The following is a 21,620-nucleotide window of genomic DNA, read 5'->3' as shown; positions in this document are numbered from 1 at the left end:
CAGAATAAGTGCATTGCTGCTCTCATCTAAATTGCCATCCACAAGTACACCAACGATTTAACAGTGCATTCAATGCATACATATTTGAATATTAAGAGCACTTGGTTTACACTAGGTTTTTCTGCATGCCGTCAACGCACATGAGGGCGATGTTTGTTTTATTTTGAAAACCAAAACGGAAGTGCTATTCATTTTAGCGACTCGATGCCTACCGGTGACGTCATGCGCGTAGGTCGTGTTCGGCTCGTTGAATGTCTCCAAAAGTGAATTTAGCTGCAATCGAATGATGCATTATCGTCTTGCAGGGAATGTTATCGCTCTACCTGTCCATGCGCGGACTTGAGAGGATAATCATTACCACTAAGCCAGGTAACACCATTGCTACTATGAGAGTTAGCAAGCTAACACGCTAACACTGAGCTAGGTTAGCATCCGCTCTAAGTAACTATTTATGTCATTAATGCATGCATTCGGACAAAATGTGACTTCTAACAGAGAACCCGTTGTTTGCCATCTGTTATTATAACAACTCTCGTCTTTTCTCCTTAGTGTGACCAAATCTGGATGTCTGCCATTCCCCCCATCCTGCCCAGTGCCACGGGACACCATGGATGACGTCACCCTGGAGGCAGCCATCACGACCTATGAAGCCCAGCTGCAGCAGGTGGATGCCACCCTGGCAGCTGGCCTGGACCCCTCCCAGCTGCAGGACTTGCTCAAGCTCAGAGCGGACCTGTGTCAGCTGATGGAACTCACCAAGGCCAGCTTGTTGTCTTTCCCTCATCTGGCCTCCCTAGGTGGTGCCAATGAAGCCTCCCTGGGGAGTGCCAGTGGAGCCTCCCTGGGGGGTGCCAGTGGAGCCTCCCTGGGGGGTGCCAGTGGAGCCTCCCTGGGGGGTGCCAGTGGAGCCTCCCTGGGGGATGCCAATGGAGCGCCCATGGTGGGTGCCAATAGAGCGGCCATGGTGGGTGCCAATGGAGCGCCCATGGGGGATGCCAATGGAGCCTCCCCGGGGGATGCCAATGGAGCCTCCCCGGGAGATGCCAATGGAGCCTCCCCGAGGGGTGTCAATGGAGCACCGGCGGACACACAGGACCAACTGGAATCCCAGTTTGCGGCTTTCTACTCTGAACTGGGGGAGTCCTCGGGGACTAGGTGTGATATGAAGGAGCGAGACCAGGAGAGTGACGAGGAAGAGGAGGAGGAGGAGACGCTGAGTGGTACCAAAGTAAGAGCACCGTACAGGACGTCGTGGGGTACCCTGGAGTTCCACAACGCCATGGTGGTGGGGGCAGAAGCACCTGACGGCGATGAGGCGCAAGTTCGAGTTTTGTACATTTACCCCACTCAGAAGTCCATGAAGCCCTGTCCTTTCTACCTGGAGGACAAGTGTCGCTTCCCAGATAACTGCAGGTGATTTCTCCATCTCTAAATATCTTATTTTGGCTTATGTGGGTGCTACAGCAAAGCTTTAGATCAGGCGTGCCAGGCATACTTGCCAACCTTGAGACCTCCGAATTTGGGATATTGGGGGGGTTGGCGGGGTCGGGGGGGAGGGTTAAAGGGGGAGGAGTATATTTATAGCTAGAATTCACTGAAATTAAAGGCCTACTGAAATGAATTTTTTTTATTTAAACGGGGATAGCAGATCTATTCTATGTGTCATACTTGATCATTTCGCGATATTGCCATATTTTTGCTGAAAGGATTTAGTATAGAACAACGACGATAAAGATCGCAACTTTTGGTATCTGATAAAAAAAAGGTTTGCCCCTACCGGAAGTAGCGTGACGTAGTCAATTGAACATATACGCAAAGTTCCCTATTGTTTACAATGATGGCCGCATGAAGTGAGAGAGATTCGGACCGAGAAAGCGACAATTTCCCCATTAATTTGAGCGAGGATGAAAGATTTGTGGATGAGTAAAGTGCAAGTGAAGGACTAGTGGGGAGTTGAAGCTATTCAGATAGGGAAGATGCTGTGAGAGCCGGGGGTGACCTGATATTCAGCTGGGAATGACTACAACAGTAAATAAACACAAGACATATATATACTCTATTAGCCACAACACAACCAGGCTTATATTTAATATGCCACAAATTAATCCTGCATAAAAACACCTACGTGTTTGTTATGCTAGCTCCTAGCTCCTCTGCTAGCTCCTAGCTCCATAGAACGCGCCAATACAATTCAAACACCTGATCAACACACACAATCACTCAGCCCAAAAGACCGTTCACCTAACCCAAGGTTCATAAAGCTTATATATTTTTAAAAAGTTACGTACGTGACGCGCACATACGGTCAAGCTATCAAATGTTTAGCAGCCAAGGCTGCATACTCACGGTACCTGATATTCAGCTGGGAATGACTACAACAGTAAATAAACACAAGACATATATATACTCTATTAGCCACAACACAACCAGGCTTATATTTAATATGCCACAAATTAATCCTGCATAAAAACACCTACGTGTTTGTTATGCTAGCTCCTAGCTCCTCTGCTAGCTCCTAGCTCCATAGAACACGCCAATACAATTCAAACACCTGATCAACACACACAATCACTCAGCCCAAAAGACCGTTCACCTAACCCAAGGTTCATAAAGCTTATATATTTTTAAAAAGTTACGTACGTGACGCGCACATACGGTCAAGCTATCAAATGTTTAGCAGCCAAGGCTGCATACTCACGGTACCTGATATTCAGCTGGGAATGACTACAACAGTAAATAAACACAAGACATATATATACTCTATTAGCCACAACACAACCAGGCTTATATTTAATATGCCACAAATTAATCCTGCATAAAAACACCTACGTGTTTGTTATGCTAGCTCCTAGCTCCTCTGCTAGCTCCTAGCTCCATAGAACGCGCCAATACAATTCAAACACCTGATCAACACACACAATCACTCAGCCCAAAAGACCGTTCACCTAACCCAAGGTTCATAAAGCTTATATATTTTTAAAAAGTTACGTACGTGACGCGCACATACGGTCAAACTATCAAATGTTTAGCAGCCAAGGCTGCATACTCACGGTACCTGATATTCAGCTGGGAATGACTACAACAGTAAATAAACACAAGACATATATATACTCTATTAGCCACAACACAACCAGGCTTATATTTAATATGCCACAAATTAATCCTGCATAAAAACACCTACGTGTTTGTTATGCTAGCTCCTAGCTCCTCTGCTAGCTCCTAGCTCCATAGAACACGCCAATACAATTCAAACACCTGATCAACACACACAATCACTCAGCCCAAAAGACCGTTCACCTAACCCAAGGTTCATAAAGCTTATATATTTTTAAAAAGTTACGTACGTGACGCGCACATACGGTCAAGCTATCAAATGTTTAGCAGCCAAGGCTGCATACTCACGGTACCTGATATTCAGCTGGGAATGACTACAACAGTAAATAAACACAAGACATATATATACTCTATTAGCCACAACACAACCAGGCTTATATTTAATATGCCACAAATTAATCCTGCATAAAAACACCTACGTGTTTGTTATGCTAGCTCCTAGCTCCTCTGCTAGCTCCTAGCTCCATAGAACACGCCAATACAATTCAAACACCTGATCAACACACACAATCACTCAGCCCAAAAGACCGTTCACCTAACCCAAGGTTCATAAAGCTTATATATTTTTAAAAAGTTACGTACGTGACGCGCACATACGGTCAATCTATCAAATGTTTAGCAGCCAAGGCTGCATACTCACGGTACCTGATATTCAGCTGGGAATGACTACAACAGTATATAAACACAAGACATATATATACTCTATTAGCCACAACACAACCAGGCTTATATTTAATATGCCACAAATTAATCCTGCATAAAAACACCTACGTGTTTGTTATGATAGCTCCTAGCTCCTCTGCTAGCTCCTAGCTCCATAGAACACGCCAATACAATTCAAACACCTGATCAACACACACAATCACTCAGCCCAAAAGACAGTTCACCTAACCCAATGTTCATAAAGCTTATATATTTTTAAAAAATTATGTACGTGACGCGCACATACGGTCAAGCTATCAAATGTTTAGCAGTCAAGGCTGCATACTCACGGTACCTGGTATTCAGCTGGGAATGACTAAAACAGTAAATAAACACAAGACATATATTTACTCTATTAGCCACAACACAACCAGGCTTATATTTAATATGACACAAATTAATCCTGCATAAAAACACCTACATCTTTGTTATGCTAACTCCTAGCTCCTATGCTAGCTCCTAGCTCCATAGAACACGCCAATACAATTCAAACACCTGATCAACACACACAATCACTCAGCCCAAAAGACCGTTCACCTAACCCAAGGTTCATAAAGCTTATATATTTTAAAAAAGTTACGTACATACGCAAAAAAAAAGTTGCGCACATACGGTCAAGCGATCAAATGTTTAGAAGCCAAAGCTGCATACTCACGGTAGCACGTCTGCGTCTTTGTCATCCAAATCAAAGTAATCCTGGTAAGAGTCTGTGTTGTCCCAGTTCTCTACAGGCGTCTGTGTATCGAAGTCAAAAGTCCTCCTGGTTAGAGTCTCTGTTATCCGAGTTCTTCCATCTTGACTGCATCTTTCGGGAATGTAAACAAAGACGCGCCGGCTGTGTACTGTTGTTGCTGACTTTGTTCGAAAATACGTCCGTTTCGCACCGACAGCTTTCTTCTTTGCTTGCTCAGCTTCTTTCTCCATAATGCAATGAACATGATTGCAACAGATTCACGAACACAGATGTCCAGAATACTGTGGAATTATGAAATGAAAACAGAGCTTTTTTGTATCGTATTCAATGGGGAAGGCATACCTCTGTTCCCCGGGCTACGTCACGCGCATACGTCATCCTCAGAGGCGTTTCGAACCGGAAGTTTAGCAGCAAATTTAAAATGTCACTTTATAAGTTAACCCGGCCGTATTGGCATGTGTTATAATGTTAAGATTTCATCATTGATATATAAACTATCAGACTGCGTGGTCGGTAGTAGTGGGTTTCAGTAGGCCTTTAAAGTATTTCTTATATATATATATATATATATATATATATATATATATATATATATATATATATATATATATATATATATATATATATATATATATATATATATATATATATATATATATATATATATATTAGGGCTGCAACAACTAATCGATTCAATCGATTAAAATCGATGCAATCGATTATAAAAATAGTTGGAGATTAATTTAGTCATCAATATGTTGGAGCTATGCTATGCGCATGCGCAGAGGCAATTTTATTAATTTTTTAAATTTTTTAAATGTTTTTATTTTTTTTATAAACCTTTATTTATAAACTGCAACATGTACAAACAGCTGAGAAACAATAATCAAAATAAGTATGGTGCCAGTATGCTGTTTTTTTTTCAATAAAATACTGGAAAGGATAGAAATGTAGTTTGTCTCTTTTATCCGATTATTAATAGAAGTAATAATCGACAGATTAATCGATTATCAAATTAATGGTTAGTTGCAGCCCTAATATATATATATATATATATATATATATATATATATATATATATATATATATATATATATATATATATATATATATATATATATATAGAGAGAGAGGGGGGGAGTATATTTATAGCTAAAATTCACTGAAATTAAAGTATTTCTTATATATATATATATATATAGTACAGTACACAGTAATGAAAACACAGTTGTTCTACTAACTGTACTGTACTTGCTGCTTACTTAAAAAAAAAAAACACTTACCTTTCATTATTTGAGTAGCCTTTGTTCTGCCATTTAAGTACTGGCGAGCGATCTCTGAATCCGGGAACATATCCTTCACAGATTTGTTAAAAACATCCACAAATGAGAACGGGATGTTGCTTGCAAGGTGGCCCATAATACTGCGTTGCCGCCGCCTTGTGCTTCTCTGACCGTTCATGAGTGACTATATCCATTCGGCCACCATGTTATGGGTTATAGATAAACCTATGGATAACGGAGACATATATAATAGTCTCCTTTTCAGGTGAGAGGACGCTAAAGGCAGTGCCTTTAAGGCACGCCCCCGATATTGTTTGTCCGGCTGGAAATTTTGGACATTACTACTTGCCGTAGTTTTGAAGCAATGCATGATGGGAATCCGGAGGTTGTGTGTCAGTGTATTAAATTGCTGGCTGGAATAAACACACGCTGAGAAATAGCTCCGTGCCTGCCTACTTTATGGGTTAAAGATAAACCTATGGATAACGGAGACATATATAATAGTCTCCTTTTCAGGTGAGCGAGGACGCTAAAGGCAGTGCCTTTAAGGCACGCCCCCAATATAGTTGTCCGGCTGGAAATCGGGAGAAATTCGGGAGAATGGTTGTCCCGGGAGATTTTCGGGAGAGGCACTGAAATTCGTGAGTCTCCCGGAAAATTCAGAAAGGTTGGCAAGTACGGTGCCAGCAGGTCCATGTCTAATCTTCACTGGATCTTCTGGCTGTTGCCACTCTCTAATCATAAATGTAAAGCACACTTCCTGTCTTCACAATAAAAGTGTGCTCCTTCCTGCCTGCGCCAACAAAGTAAGTGTCAAATAAATAAATATAAAGAGAAAGCAAGGCCAACAACACTGGTGTCCTTCACAAACTGCTTTGGAAAATGTCTTGGTCAGTGTGCAATTGTCAGGAAGTGATGCACTTAAATAGTCACAGCTGTGCTCAATCCTTTGACATAACACTAAATCAAGAACAACTTCAACAATGAAAGTGCACAAATAATAGACAAAATGGACATTTGTACAAAATACATCAGAGTATCATAGGAAAATAAATAAAGCTATAAAAGAATGTGTGGACAACCATTCAAATAAAAGGAGACATAGCTCATCAGCACAGTGAAATAGAATAGCTATGTATGTCGGGTGTGTATTTATGTATGTATGTATGGTGTGTGTGTATGTATGGTGTGTGTGTGTATGTATGGTGTGTGTGTGTGTATGTATGGTGTGTGTGTATGTATGGTGTGTGTATGTATGTATGGTGTGTGTGTGTTTATGTATGGTGTGTGTGTGAATGTGTGTGTGTATGTATGGTGTGTGTGTAAAGCTTTATCATGTCCAGTCCTGCCCTCCACCCCAGTCAGGCTGGAATAGGCTCCACCCCCCGCCACATCCGGAGAAACAAGCGGTCGCAAAATAGATGGATTGCGGATTTATCAAGTAGCTTTTTAGTTTACTCTGATTTTTTTGGGTGATTACCCGCCATGCGTTGCGACGAGACCGGTTGTTTTTTTTGTAACCTTGGAAACAAAAGTGACAGACTTTCTGACCTCCGCCAGGGTTTTTGTGTGTTTGTTAGCAACATTAAAGGCCTACTGAAACCCACTACTACCGACCACGCAGTCTGATAGTTTATATATCAATGATGAAATCTTAACATTGCAACACATGCCAATACGGCCGGGTTAACTTATAAAGTGCAATTTTAAATTTCCCGGGGAACTTCCGGTTCAAAACGCCTTTGGAGGATGACTTATGCGCGTGACGTCGCGAGGTCCACGGAAGTGTTTGGACCCTATTGGACACTCTGTTTTCTTCGAAAAAATTCCACAGTATTCTGGACATCTGTGTTGGTGAATCTTTTGCAATTTGTTTAATGAACAATGGAGGCTGCAAAGAAGAACGTTGTAGGTGGGATCGGTGTATTAGCGGCTGACTGTAGCAACACAACAAGGAGGACTTTGTTGGATAGCAGAGCTAGCGCCGGCGACCTCACCTTGACTTCCTACGTCTCCGGGCCGCCGACCGCATCGTCGATCGCTGGAACGCAGGTGAGCACGGGTGTTGATGAGCAGATGAGGGCTGGCTGGCGTAGGTGGAGCGCTAATGTTTTTATCATAGCTCTGACGAGTTCCCGTTGCTAAGTTAGCGTCGTTAGCAACAGCATTACCAGGGTTCGACAGGCGGCACAGCATTAACCGTGTATTTACATGTCCAGTGTTTGGTTCGGTGTCTCCTGATAGTAGTATTGTTGATCTTCTGTCTATCCTTCCAGTCAGGGATTTATTTATTTTGTTTCTATCTGCATTTGAGACAGATGCTATCACGTTAGCTCATGCTAAAGAGCTTCGTCGATGTATTGTCGTGGAGATAAAAGTCACTGTGAATGTCCATTTTGCCTTCTCGACTCTCATTTTCAAGAGGATATAGTATCCAAGGTGGTTTAAAATACAAATCCGTGATCCACAATAGAAAAAGGAGAAAGTGTGGATTCCAATGAGCCAGCTTGTACCTAAGTTACGGTCAGAGCGAAAAAAGATATCTCTTGAACTGCATTTCTAGTCCGTCACTCTAACGTTCCTCATCCACGAATCTTTCATCCTCGCTCAAATTAATGGGGTAATCGTCGCTTTCTCGCTCCGAATATCTCTCGCTCCATGTAAACAACGGGGAATTGTGAGCAGCACTACCGCTTGTGACGTCACGCTACTTCCGGTAGGGGCAATCAATCAATCAATCAATCAATGTTTATTTATATAGCCCTAAATCACAAGTGTCTCAAAGGGCTGTACAAGGGCAAGGTTTATTTTTTATCAGCGAGCAAAAGTTGCGAACTTTATCGTCGATTTTCTCTACTAAATCCTTTCAGCAAAAATATGGCAATATTGCGAAATGATCAAGTATGACACATAGAATGGATCTGCTATTCCCGTTTAAATAAAAAAAAATCATTTCAGTAGGCCTTTAACTTGTGTGTTTGTTAGCAACATTAACATGTGTATTTGTTAGCAACATTAACATATGTGTTTGTTAGCAACATTAACATGTTTGTTAGCAACATCAACAATTCATGTTATCTACCAACACACTTAACTTCCTGGTTACCGCGTTCTAGCTTGCTGTTTCTGCGCTGCGCAGAGGATTCTGGGAGATGTAGTTTATATACGGCCAACTCTAAAGCACCAGAAAAAGACTACACTCACCAAGTTTTCCTTTGATACTGTCACAGTATTATTGAGTAGACGTTGAGACCTAAATACTGCAGTATTTATAATACCCTAATACAAAAAATTTACATTCGAAGTTACTTTAGTAATAGAATATTATTTTAATCTGTCCATTTTTTACTGCTTGTCCCTCTCGGGAACGATGTAATATTTATTTTGTATATTGAATTGTGGATATTTATTATGATGGTTCAGAGAGGTCACATGTTCTATGCTGTTGTGATGCATGATGAATTTGCAGTGATAAAAAACATGAGAACAAGAAAGTAGCAACCACTGCAGCAGCGCCATTTCTACATACAGCTACAAGAGTAAATGTACTAGTACATCACGTACAGGTGGTGTACTTCCAGATGATGATCATATTTATCATGTAAAGGTTCTCCCATGGAGAGGTGGTGTACTTCCAGATGATTATCATATTTATCATTTAAAGGTTCTCCCATGTAGAGGTGGTGTACTTCCAGATGATTATCATATATATCATTTAAAGGTTCTCCCATGGAGAGGTGGTGTATGTGTCGGAGCTCCGAGACTTCCTGGACTGTGACCTGAGTAACCTGGAAAAAGGCTCGTCCTGCCTGGCTCGGCACGAGGACTCCATCTGGTACTCAGCCAGGATCACAGGTAGGGTGGTGGAGGTCAGTTTGGAGAGAGTGTCTAGTGTTCCTATATGTTCAGCAGGGTTAGGGTTAGGCCAGGATCACAGGTAGGGTGGTGGAGGTCAGTTTGGAGGGAGCGTCTAAGCTCTAGGTTTGTTCCTAGATGTCCAGCAGGGTTAGGGTCAGGCCAGGATCACAGGTAGGGTGGTGGAGGTCAGTTTGGAGGGAGCGTCTAAGCTCTAGGTGTGTTCCTAGATGTCCAGCAGGGTTAGGGTTAGGCCAGGATCACAGGTAGGGTGGTGGTCAGTTTGGAGAGAGCGTCTAGTGTTCCTATATGTTCAGCAGGGTTAGGGTTAGGCCAGGATCACAGGTAGGGTGGTGGAGGTCAGTTTGGAGGGAGCGTCTAAGCTCTAGGTGTGTTCCTAGATGTCCAGCAGGGTTAGGGTTAGGCCAGGATCACAGGTAGGGTGGTGGTCAGTTTGGAGAGAGCGTCTAAACTCTAGGTGTGTTCCTAGATGTCCAGCAGGGTTAGGGTTAGGCCAGGATCACAGGTAGGGTGGTGGTCAGTTTGGAGAGAGCGTCTAAACTCTAGGTGTGATCCTAGATGTCCAACAGGGTTAGGGTTAGGCCAGGATCACAGGTAGGGTTGTGGTCAGTTTGGAGAGAGCGTCTAAACTCTAGGTGTGTTCCTAGATGTCCAGCAGGGTTAGGGTTAGGCCAGGATCACAGGTAGGGTGGTGGAGGTCAGTTTGGAGAGAGCGTCTAAGCTCTAGGTGTGTTCCTAGATGTCCAGCAGGGGTTCTACACGGTGAAGTTTGACTCCCAGCTGCTGAAAGATGCTGTCATGGAGGCCGACTGCATCATCCCCCCGCTGAGAGAAGAAGACCCGCCCTCCTCTGACTCTGACCGCCATGATGAAGAAGATGATGATGAGCAGGTGGTGGATGCTGAAGGTACATTTTGAGGTCCATCTTGTGTTGTCCTGTCACATCCAATCACATGATGTCTTTGATGTTATCTCCTAAAGTCAGCGGTCAGGAAGTGGCTGCAGTAACTACTTCCTGTTTTGGCGGTTGGGAGGTTCACACCAGAGGCATCGGATCCAAGCTCATGCTGAAGATGGGATATGAATATGGCAAAGGTGAGTCATCATTCAAATATGTACAAACCCTGTTTCCATATGAGTTGGGAAATTGTGTTAGATGTAAATATAAACGGAATACAATGATTTGCAAATCATTTTCAACCCATATTCAGTTGAATATGCTAAGACAACATATTTGATGTTCAAACTGATAAACGTTTTTTTTTTGGCAAATAATCATTAACTTTAGAATTTGATGCCAGCAACACGTGACAAAGAAGTTGGGAAAGGTGGCAATAAATACTGATAAAGTTGAGGAATGCTCATCAAACACTTATTTGGAACATCCCACAGGTGAACAGGCAAATTGGGAACAGGTGGGTGCCATGATTGGGTATAAAAGTAGATTCCATGAAATGCTCAGTCATTCACAAACAAGGATGGGGAGAGGGTCACCACTTTGTCAACAAATGCGTGAGCAAATTGCTGAACAGTTTAAGAAAAACCTTTCTCAACCAGCTATTGCAAGGAATTTAGGGATTTCACCATCTACGGTCCGTAATATCATCAAAGGGTTCAGAGAATCTGGAGAAATCACTGCACGTAAGCAGCTAAGCCCGTGACCTTCGATCCCTCAGGTTGTACTGCATCAACAAGCGACATCAGTGTGTAAAGGATATCACCACATGGGCTCAGGAACACTTCAGAAACCCACTGTCAGTAACTACAGTTGGTCGCTACATCTGTATGTGCAAGTTAAAACTCTCCTATGCAAGGCGAAAGCCATTTATCAACAACATCCAGAAACCCCGTCGGCTTCGCTGGGCCTGAGCTCATCTAAGATGGACTGATACAAAGTGGAAAAGTGTTCTGTGGTCTGACGAGTCCACATTTCAAATTGTTTTTGGAAACTGTGGACGTCGTGTCCTCCGGACCAAAGAGGAAAAGAACCATCCGTATTGTTATAGGCGCAAAGTTGAAAAGCCAGCATCTGTGATGGTATGGGGGTGTATTAGTGCCCAAGACATGGGTAACTTACACATCTGTGAAGGCGCCATCAATGCTGAAAGGTACATACAGGTTTTAGAGCAACATATGTTGCCATCGAAGCAACGTTACCATGGACGCCCCTGCTTATTTCAGCAAGACAATGCCAAGCCACGTGTTACATCAACGTGGCTTCATAGTAAAAGAGTGCGGGTACTAGACTGGCCTGCCTGTAGTCCAGACCTGTCTCCCATTGAAAATGTGTGGCGCATTATGAAGCCTAAAATACCACAACGGAGACCCCCGGACTGTTAAACAACTTAAGCTGTACATCAAGCAAGAATGGGAAAGAATTCCACCTGAGAAACTTAAAAAATGTGTCTCCTCAGTTCCCAAACGTTTACTGAGTGTTGTTAAAAGGAAAGGCCATGTAACACAGTGGTGAACATGCCCTTTCCCAACTACTTTGGCACGTGTTGCAGCCATGAAATTCTTAAGTTAATTATTATTTGCAAAAAAAAAATAAAGTTTCTGAGTTTGAACATCAAATATCTTGTCTTTGTAGTGCATTCAATTGAATATGGGTTGAAAAGGATTTGCAAATCATTGTATTCTGTTTATATTTACATTAAACACAATTTCCCAACTCATGGAAACGGGGTTTGTACAAATTAAATATTTACATCATAATACTAATATGTACATGATATTAAGAATATGTACATGATCATAAAAATATGTACATCATAATAAAAATATGTACATGAAAAAAAGATGTACATAATAAAAATATGTACATGATATCAAGAATATGTACACGATATTAACAATATGTATATGATAATAAAAATATGTACATGATATTAAGAATATGTACATGGTAATAAAAATATGTACATGATAATAAATATATGTACATGATAAGAATATGTACATAACAAAAATATGTACATGAGATTAAGAATATGTACATAATAAAAAATGTACATGATATTAAAAATGTGTACCTGATATTAAAAATATGTAGATAATGAAAAAATATGTACATGATATAAAAAATATGTAGATAATAAAAATATGTACATGATATTAAAAAATTCATATACCGTAATTTCCGGACTATAAGCCGCACCTGACTATAAGCCGCACCAGCTAAATTTAGGGGAAAATACAGATTGCTCCATATATAAGCCGCACCCGACTATAAGCCGCAGGGTTTTGATGTGTAATTAGCGTAGTATATAGGGGTTCCTGCTACCACGGAGGGGATTGTCGGGACAGAGATGACTGTTTGGGAACGCAAAGCGTCCCATTTATTAACAATAAATCTTTCAATCATTCAATCAAACTTTCACATCTTTGACATGGCGAACAGCATTCGTGCAGAGTACAAATAATACAACGGTGCAAAGTAATACAAACTGCTCGCCTGTACGTTATCAAAATAACCAGCCTACAGTCTTTAATCATTGTGTCATCGTCTTCCTCCTGCGTACTAAAACCACCGAAATCCTCTTCGTCGGTGTCGGAGAAGAACAGGCCGTATATAAGCCGCACCCTTGTATAAGCCGCAGGGACCAGAACGAGGGGAAAAAGTAGCGGCTTATAGTCCGGAAATTACGGTAATAAGAAAATGTACATGATATTAAAAATATGTAGATAATAAAAATATGTACATGATATTAAAATATGCATATAATAAGAATATGTACAAGATATTAAAAATATGTAGATAGTAAAAATATGTACATGATATGAAAGGTTTATGAATAAAGATGTTTTGTCTGCTCAGGTTTAGGGAAAGCACAGACAGGTCGAGTGGAGCCCGTCATGGCGGTGGTCCTCCCCAGAAGTGACTTGCTGGACCAGTGCGGCGAGCTCACCCGCCCACGCTCTCACAGCCGACTGCAAAAAGACGGCGGCGAGCCAACCAGACGAGTGAAGCGGCGGCGGAAGCCCGGGAGCGCCGGCAGGGAGCGCCACACCATCTTTGACTTTCTTAACCACAAGCTGGGCGACAAGAAGCAAGATGGCGCCCAGGACAAGGCGGCACTGGGCGGCGTGGACGCCTACAAGGGTGGTGTGGACGCCTACAAGGGTGGTGTGGACACCTACAACGGTGGTGTGGACACCAAGCGCAGTCTGAACATCAAACTGTTCCAGGCCGCCCAGAAGGTGGCACAGACCCAGAGGGAGATCCACAACCTGACTCTCGCACTCAGTAGGCACACAGGAAGGTTGGTACTTGCAACTATTTCTATACTTCAATGTAATAGTACTGCTGGAAGGTTGGTACTTGCAACTATTTCTATACTTCAATGTAATAGTACTGCTGGAAGGTTGGTACTTGCAACTATTTCTATACTTCAAAGTACAAGTACTGCTGTCAAAAATACTGTAAATACATGATTAGACATAACTTATGGTAATTCATCCCGAAATAAGACCAGTCAACTTTAGTCCACTTTGAAAACTAAATAAGATTTATATATAATATAAAACGACCCCACTTTACTTTAAAAAACAAATATGATATATATATATATATATATATATATATATATATATATATATATATATATATATATATATATATATATATATATATATATATATATATATATATATATATATATATATGAGACGACCCAACTTTACTTTAAAAACTAAGTATGATATATATAATACAAGACGACCGAACTTTACTTTAAAAACTGCAAACCCCAAAAGCAGTGAAGTTGTCACCTTGTGTAAATGGTAAATAAAAAGAGAATACAACAAATCCTTTTTCAACTTATATTCAATTGAATAGACTGCAAAGACAAGATATTTCATGTTCACACTGAGAAACTTTGTTTTGCAAATATTAGCTCATTTGGAATTTGATGCCTGCAACATGTTTAAAAAAAGCTGGCACAAGTGGCAAAAAAGAGTGAGAAAGTTGAGGAATGCTCATCAAAGACTTATTTGGAACATCCCACAGGTGAACAGGCTAATTGGGAACAGGTGGGTGCCATGATTGGGTATAAAAGCAGCTTCCATGAAATGCTCACTCATTCACAAACAAGGATGGGGCGAGGGTCACCACTTTGTCAACAAATGCCTGAGCAAATTGTTTAAGAACAACATTTCTCAACCAGCTATTGCAAGGAATTTAGGGATTTCACCATCTACGCTCCGTAATATCATCACAAGGTTCAGAGAATCTGGAGAAATCACTGCACGTAAGCCATGATATTACGCACCTTGGATCCCTCAGGCGGTACTGCATAAAAAAGTGACATCAGTGTGTAAAGGATATCACCACATGGGCTCAGGAACGCTTCAGAAAACCACTGTCAGTAACTACAGTTGGTTGCTACATCTGTTAGTGCAAGTTAAAACTCTACTATGCAAAGCCAAAGCCATTTATCAACAACACCCAGAAACGTTTCGCTGGGCCCGAGCTCATCTAAGATGGACTGATGCAAAGTGTAAAAGTGTTCTGTGGTCTGACGAGTCCACATTTCAAATTGTTTTTGGAAACTGTGGACGTCGTGTCCTCCGGACCAAAGAGGAAAAGAACCATCCGGACTGTTCTAGGCACAAAGTGTAAAATGCAGCATCTGTGATGGTATGGGGGTGTATTAGTGCCCAAGGCATGGGTAACTTACACATCTGTGAAGGCACCTGTGACAGTTTGCCCTTAAACTTCCTCTCAAACCGTGCACATTTGTTAGGAAGCTCAACATGTACAAACTACAAACATTCAATCTTTTTAGTCAGTGAAAAGCATGCGCTCAACAAACAAATTGTAACCTCTCACTCACCATGGCTCTGAACTGGTGGCTAAAGGAGTCAGGGTGGGGCTGAGGGCTTTACATAGGTGAACACACCTGCCTTGACTGAATAGGCCTAATTTGGGCCGAACCATGATTCTCAAAAGCTGGGTGTTACAGAAGGGCACTGGGCATTTAAAAGTTATGTGGCGTGGCGAAGTTGGTAGAGTGGCTGTGCCAGCAATCGGAGTGTTGCAGGTTACTGGGGTTCAATTCCCACCTTCTACCTTCCTAGTCACGTCCGTTGTGTCCTTGGGCAAGACACTTCACCCTTTGCCTCTGATGGCTGCTGGTTAGCGCCTTGCATGGCAGCTCCCGCCATCAGTGTGTGAATGTGTGTGTGAATGGGTAAATGTGGAAATACTGTCAAAGCGCTTTGAGTACCTTGAAGGTAGAAAAGCGCTATACAAGTATAACCCATTTATCATTTATGTTATCCAAGCCTAAATACACTGTATGCAAAAATGACTGATCAACAAATGCAAAAGTAATATGTGAATACTTTTAGACGTGTGATGGTTATTTATGGTGTATTTTACAAAAGAACGGCATTCTTAATCCCCCCGTCAAATTGGTCTCAGCTAGCGGGAGGGGCTATCGGCTATTTAAGTTGGAAAATGCCAGTAGCTAAGCTGGGAAGTCTCCCCGCGCCACTCCCTGCAACTGACCTCAATGGGGTTTTGAGCCCCAAGTGTTGTTTCTCCTCCTTAGCCACATCCAGAAACTTGCCTTCTCTGCCTCCTCTGCCAACTCCTTGATGGCCCTCCTCAGGCTGGAACCGGTCATTCCCGCCGCACGAAGGAGCCGGGTCGCAGAACCTCCCACAAAACCCCTGCATCCGATCTCCACGGACTGAATGGACGCAGACCAGCCTCCCCCCTTGCAGTCCTCTGCCATGTTGCTGTACTTTGACCGTTTGAACTTGTGTGCTACTGGTATTCCCTCCTCCCAGGGCACGGTTAATTCAATGATGAGGACTTTCTTAGCAGCTGAGGACCACATCACAACGTCTGGTCTTAGCGTTGTCTGTATTACCTCAGCTGGGAAGACTAGCTGCTTGTCCAGGTCAACGCGCATCTCCCATCCCTTACCAGGGGTAAGCAGAAGTGATGATCTTCCCGCCTATGTCTTCTGTCCTACCTCTCCTGGTTTGATGAATGTGATGTTTGACCGATGGGGATCCGTGAAGTTGTTTGGCCCGACTCTGCATCTCTCCAACAACTCTGCCAACTTTCTCAGCACCTGATTGTGTCGCCACCGGAAGCGCCCCTGTGTCAGCGCGACGTTACACCCTGACAGGATGTGTTTGAGTCCCGCATTGTCTTTGCTGCACAGGGAGCACTTGCCCTCGCTTCCGAACCACTGGGCGAGGTTTCAAGGGCGTTGCACGGTGTCATACGCTGCCCTCACGAGGAAGCTGAGCCGTGATTGAGGAGTTCGCCAGATGTCGGCCCAGGTTATGACTCTTTGGATGGTATCCTCCGAGCGAGTCCATGCCCCCTGTTTTCCCTGGGATACGGCCTGATTGACAGGCTCCTGGACTTAGCGGCTTTTATCCTCATCCTCGCCCAGACGGTCAGTTCGTCGAAACGCTTGAGGAGTCGTGCTGTGCATGGGGCAGTCTGCAGGATGCTTGTCACATCATCCATGAAACCTCTCAGAGCGGGGAGTCTTCCACCTGACGGTGGTTTCAGGCCTCTGGCCATTTGCCTTGCCCCAATGAGTAGCACTTCAAATGCAACCACAAAGAGGATTGGTGATATGGCAATTCCCACTTTCAACCGCTGCCATCCTGTCATGTAGTCGTCTACTGAGAAGCTTATGTGCATGTTGTTGGAATACTTGACTATGATGTTACTGACATACACAGGAACGTGGAAGAAATTCAGGGCAAACTCAACCAGCTTGTTTGGTCATGAGCCATAGGCATTTGCCAGGTTGAGCCATACCACGTGGAGGTCACTCCTCTCTCTTTTGGCATGCTGTATCAATCAATCAATCAATCAATGTTTATTTATATAGCCCTAAATCACAAGTGTCTCAAAGGGCTGTACAAGCCACAACGACATCCTCGGTACAGAGCCCACATACGGGCAAGGAAAAACTCACCCCAGTGGGACGTCGGTGAATGACTATGAGAAACCTTGGAGAGGACCGCATATGTGGGTAACCCCCCCCCCCCCCCCCCCTCTAGGGGAGACCGAAAGCAATGGATGTCGAGTGGGTCTGACATAACATTGTGAAAGTCCAGTCCACAGTGGATCCAACACATCAGCGGGAGTCCAGTCCACAGCGGGGCCAACAGGAAACCATCCCGAGCGGAGACGGGTCAGCAGCGCAGAGATGTCCCCAACCGATGCACGGGCTAGTGGTCCACCCGGGGTCCCGACTCTGGACAGCCAGCACTTCATCCATGGCCACCGGACCTATGCAACTCCCCCTCGCAAGGGACAGGGGAGAAGAGGAGAGAAGAAAAGAAACGGCAGATCAACTGGTCTAAAAAAAGGGGGGTCTATTTAAAGGCTAGATTATACAAATGAGTTTTAAGATGGGACTTAAATGCTTCTACTGAGGTAGCATCTCTAACTGTTACCGGGAGGGCATTCCAGAGTACTGGAGCCCGAATAGAAAACGCTCTATAGCCCGCAGACTTTTTTTTTGGCTCTGGGAATCACTAATAAGCCGGAGTTCTTTGAACGCAGATTTCTTGTCGGGACATATGGTACAATACAATCGGCGAGATAGGCTGGAGCTAAACCGTGTAGTATTTTATACGTAAGTAGTAAAACCTTAAAGTCGCATCTTAAGTGCACAGGAAGCCAGTGCAGGTGAGCCAGTATAGGCGTAATATGATCAAACTTTCTTGTTTTTGTCAAAAGCCTTGCAGCCGCATTTTGTACCAACTGTAATCTTTTAATGCTAGACATAGGGAGACCCGAAAATAATACGTTACAGTAATCGAGACGAGACGTAACGAACGCATGAATAATGATCTCAGCGTCGCTAGTGGACAAGATGGAACGAATTTTAGCGATATTACGGAGATGAAAGAAGGCCGTTTTAGTAACACTCTTAATGTGTGACTCAAACGAGAGAGTTGGGTCGAAGATAATACCCAGATTCTTTACCGAGTCGCCTTGTGTAATTGTTTGGTTGTCAAATGTTAAGGTGGTATTATTAAATAGATGTTGTATCTGTTCCCAGATCACGGATGTATGCTCAATGCACCCGGAAAGCCTGGCCGTCCAGCTTTTTGACAGCTTGTGTCGATGTAGCAGTTGTTGCTGAGGAAGCTGGTCATCCTTCTTGCCAGGACAGAGAAAAATACGTTTCCCTCCACGTTCAGTAAAGCAATTGTCCTGAACTGGCTGATGTTGGTGGAATTTTGCTCCTTGGGGATGAATATTCCAACTGCCTCTTGCCATTCCGCTGGAACGGATTGCTTCTTCCACACAACATTCATGAGCTTCCACAAGATTGTTGTCACTTGCGGACAGTTTTTATACACCTTGTAAGGAAGCCCGTTTGGTCCTGGTGCAGAGGCTGATCTGGCTTTTTTAAGGACTTCTTTAATCTCGCTCAGCCTAGGTCGGGAGGTGTCGAAAGGGGTCTCTGGGGGGTCTGGACGTGGCACATGGCCTGGTGAGCCAAGTGGTGTATCTTTGGCTAATCCGTATACTGGCCCTTGATGTGTTGTTCCAGATCCTCTTTCGCGCTGGACAGCTTGCCACTTCGCTTTTCGTCCAGGAGATGACGGGCAAACCGGAAAGGATCCTTGAAAAGTATTTTCTTTCCTTCTCCTTCCATTTCCGGCTCCTTCTGAGTCTCTCTGCCCGACGCAGCTTGGCAAGCCGATGCTTGAGATCGTCCCATAGCACTTTGCGGCCTTCTTTTTCCTCTGTGGCTGCTTTCCTCCACCTCTTACGCAACTGGCGCCTATTGGTTATAAGCCCCTTGATGTCCCTCTCCCTCCATCCTTTGTGCCTCTGGGCTTTGGCTCGCTTGGTCGCGCTCTCTCCAAACCTCTCTCTGCACTCCTCATAAATGATGTTACTCAGCGAGGTTAGTTTACGCTCAACCGTCCCTCGCAGGGAATGCTCCAGTACCCCTCTCAGGTGATCGTCAAGCTTGCGCCATTCTGCTTGGTTTTTCGCCTTTGGCCACTTGATCTTCTTGTGCCTTTCTGGATGTTTGCGTTGGCTCTCCGACTGTGCACCTCTCTGGGGGACTGCATGAGCTTCGCTCTCGGGCGCTGCATTCATCTGCCCTACTGCTTCCACTGACGTCCCCCCTCAGCATTGCTGAGACCCTCTGCACTGTGCTTTGTCACCTGGCATTGGGTCTCTTCCGTCTGACCTGCCGAAGCAGCTCGGTTATGCTGGTCGGGAGTCCTCCCACACTTCATTCTCCCTTGATGAATCCGCAGTCCTTTTGAAAGAAGTCACCTTCTTTTTAAAAAAGCCTTTTTTTTTTAGATATGTGCATACTAGCTATAACTATTTGGCTGTTCTAGTTTTTATTTTTATTTATTTCTTAATTATCTTTTTTTCTTTATTTTATTGTTTTGTTAATACACTGTAGCACTTTGAGATTGTTTACTCAATATAAAGTGCTTTATACAAATAAAATCTATTATTATTATTATTATTACCGTCTGCCACCCGCATTTACACTTCCGGAGAACCTTCTCGTTGTCTTTTTCCGTTCCGTTTGTCACTGTTTGATCCGTCAGAATAAGCCCATCTTCCATCCCGCCTCTCGGAAGGCCTTCGAGATATATATATATATATATATATATATATATATATATATATATATATATATATATATATATATATATATATATATATATATATATATATATATATATATATATATATGTATATATATATATGTATATATATATGTATATATATATAAATATAATATAATATAAGACTATAAGACAACCCAACTTTATTTGAAAAACTTAATATGATTTATATAATATCAGACGACACAGCTTTACTTTAAAAACTAAATATGTTACACATAATATAAGACGACACAAATTTAGTCAACTTTAAAAACAAAATAGGTTATATTAGACAGCCCAACTTAAGTCAATTTGAAAAACAAAATATGTCATAATATAAGACGACCCAACTTAAGTCAACTTGAAAAACAAAACATGATATATATAAAACAACCCAACTTTAATCAACTTGAAAAAAAAAGTTATAATATAAGACAACCCAACTTTAGTCAACTTGAAAAACAAAACATGTTATAATATAAGACAACCCAACTTTAGTCAACTTGAAAAACGAAACATGTTATAATATAAGACAACCCAACTTTAGTCAACTTGAAAAATAAAACATGTTATAATATAAGACAACCGAACTTTAGTCGACTTGAAAAACAAAACATGTTATAATATAAGACAACCCAACTTTAGTCGACTTGAAAAACAAAACATGTTATAATATAAGACAACCCAACTTTAGTCGACTTGAAAAACTAAATGTAAGAATATAAGACGACACATTTTTAACGTGCATGACTTGTGTGTGTGTGTGGCCCCGCCCCCACAGGTCCATGGTGAAGCAGCTGGAAGAGAAGCTGTCGGTGGCTCGTCAGCTGCTGACTCAGCAGAAAGCTCAGGAGTTGTCCATCCAGAAAGAACACAGCAAGTTAAACACACACAAGAAAATGACCCAGTTCTGAACTTTTACTAAATCATGGACTTCAACTTGCATCTTTTCTCCTGCTTTTCTTCTTCACTCAAAATTAATACTTTGATGAGCAGTTAGGATTGATCTTAATTTTCCCTCTGGGATTATTAAAGTATTTCTGATTCTGATTCTGATTCTGATTTATTGTTGCAACCCTTTACACTTACACTGATTTGGAAATGCACTTCAAACCAGTTCATCCCTTAAATGGCATCCTTCTAACATATACATATCAAATAGACTTCAAACCAGTTCAACATGGTTGTAACATATACATGTCAAATAGACTTCAAACCAGTTCAACATGGTTGTAACATCATCGGCGGTCACTCGAAGCGAGTATGACGATCCTCCTGGTAGGGGGGTATCGCTTTACGGAGGATGCCTGTGC

General features: G+C 42.5%; 1 protein-coding gene across 3 annotated transcripts; it reads left to right on the top strand.

The window, feature by feature from the left end:
* Positions 1-182: 182 nt before the first annotated feature.
* Positions 183-21,357, top strand: zgpat (zinc finger, CCCH-type with G patch domain). 3 transcript variants are annotated; one of them, XM_062057831.1, is made up of 8 exons: positions 183-369; positions 550-861; positions 910-1,413; positions 9,515-9,648; positions 10,409-10,576; positions 10,651-10,764; positions 13,487-13,931; positions 21,089-21,357. In XM_062057831.1, the coding sequence occupies exons 2-8, from the start codon at positions 608-610 to the stop codon at positions 21,219-21,221; spliced, it is 1,752 nt and encodes a 583-aa protein (XP_061913815.1). In that variant the 5' UTR covers positions 183-369; positions 550-607; the 3' UTR covers positions 21,222-21,357. The 3 variants fall into 3 exon arrangements, with proteins under 3 accessions (XP_061913815.1, XP_061913821.1, XP_061913809.1); XM_062057837.1 differs by having other exon boundaries at positions 550-1,005; positions 1,054-1,413; XM_062057825.1 differs by having other exon boundaries at positions 550-1,413.
* Positions 21,358-21,620: the final 263 nt, after the last annotated feature.

This window comes from Entelurus aequoreus, linkage group LG01, assembly GCF_033978785.1.
Source record: "Entelurus aequoreus isolate RoL-2023_Sb linkage group LG01, RoL_Eaeq_v1.1, whole genome shotgun sequence".
In the NCBI taxonomy this organism is placed as follows: Eukaryota; Metazoa; Chordata; class Actinopteri; order Syngnathiformes; family Syngnathidae; genus Entelurus; species Entelurus aequoreus.
Note: the sequence above shows the minus strand (reverse complement) of the source record. Positions and strands in the feature narration are given on the sequence as shown.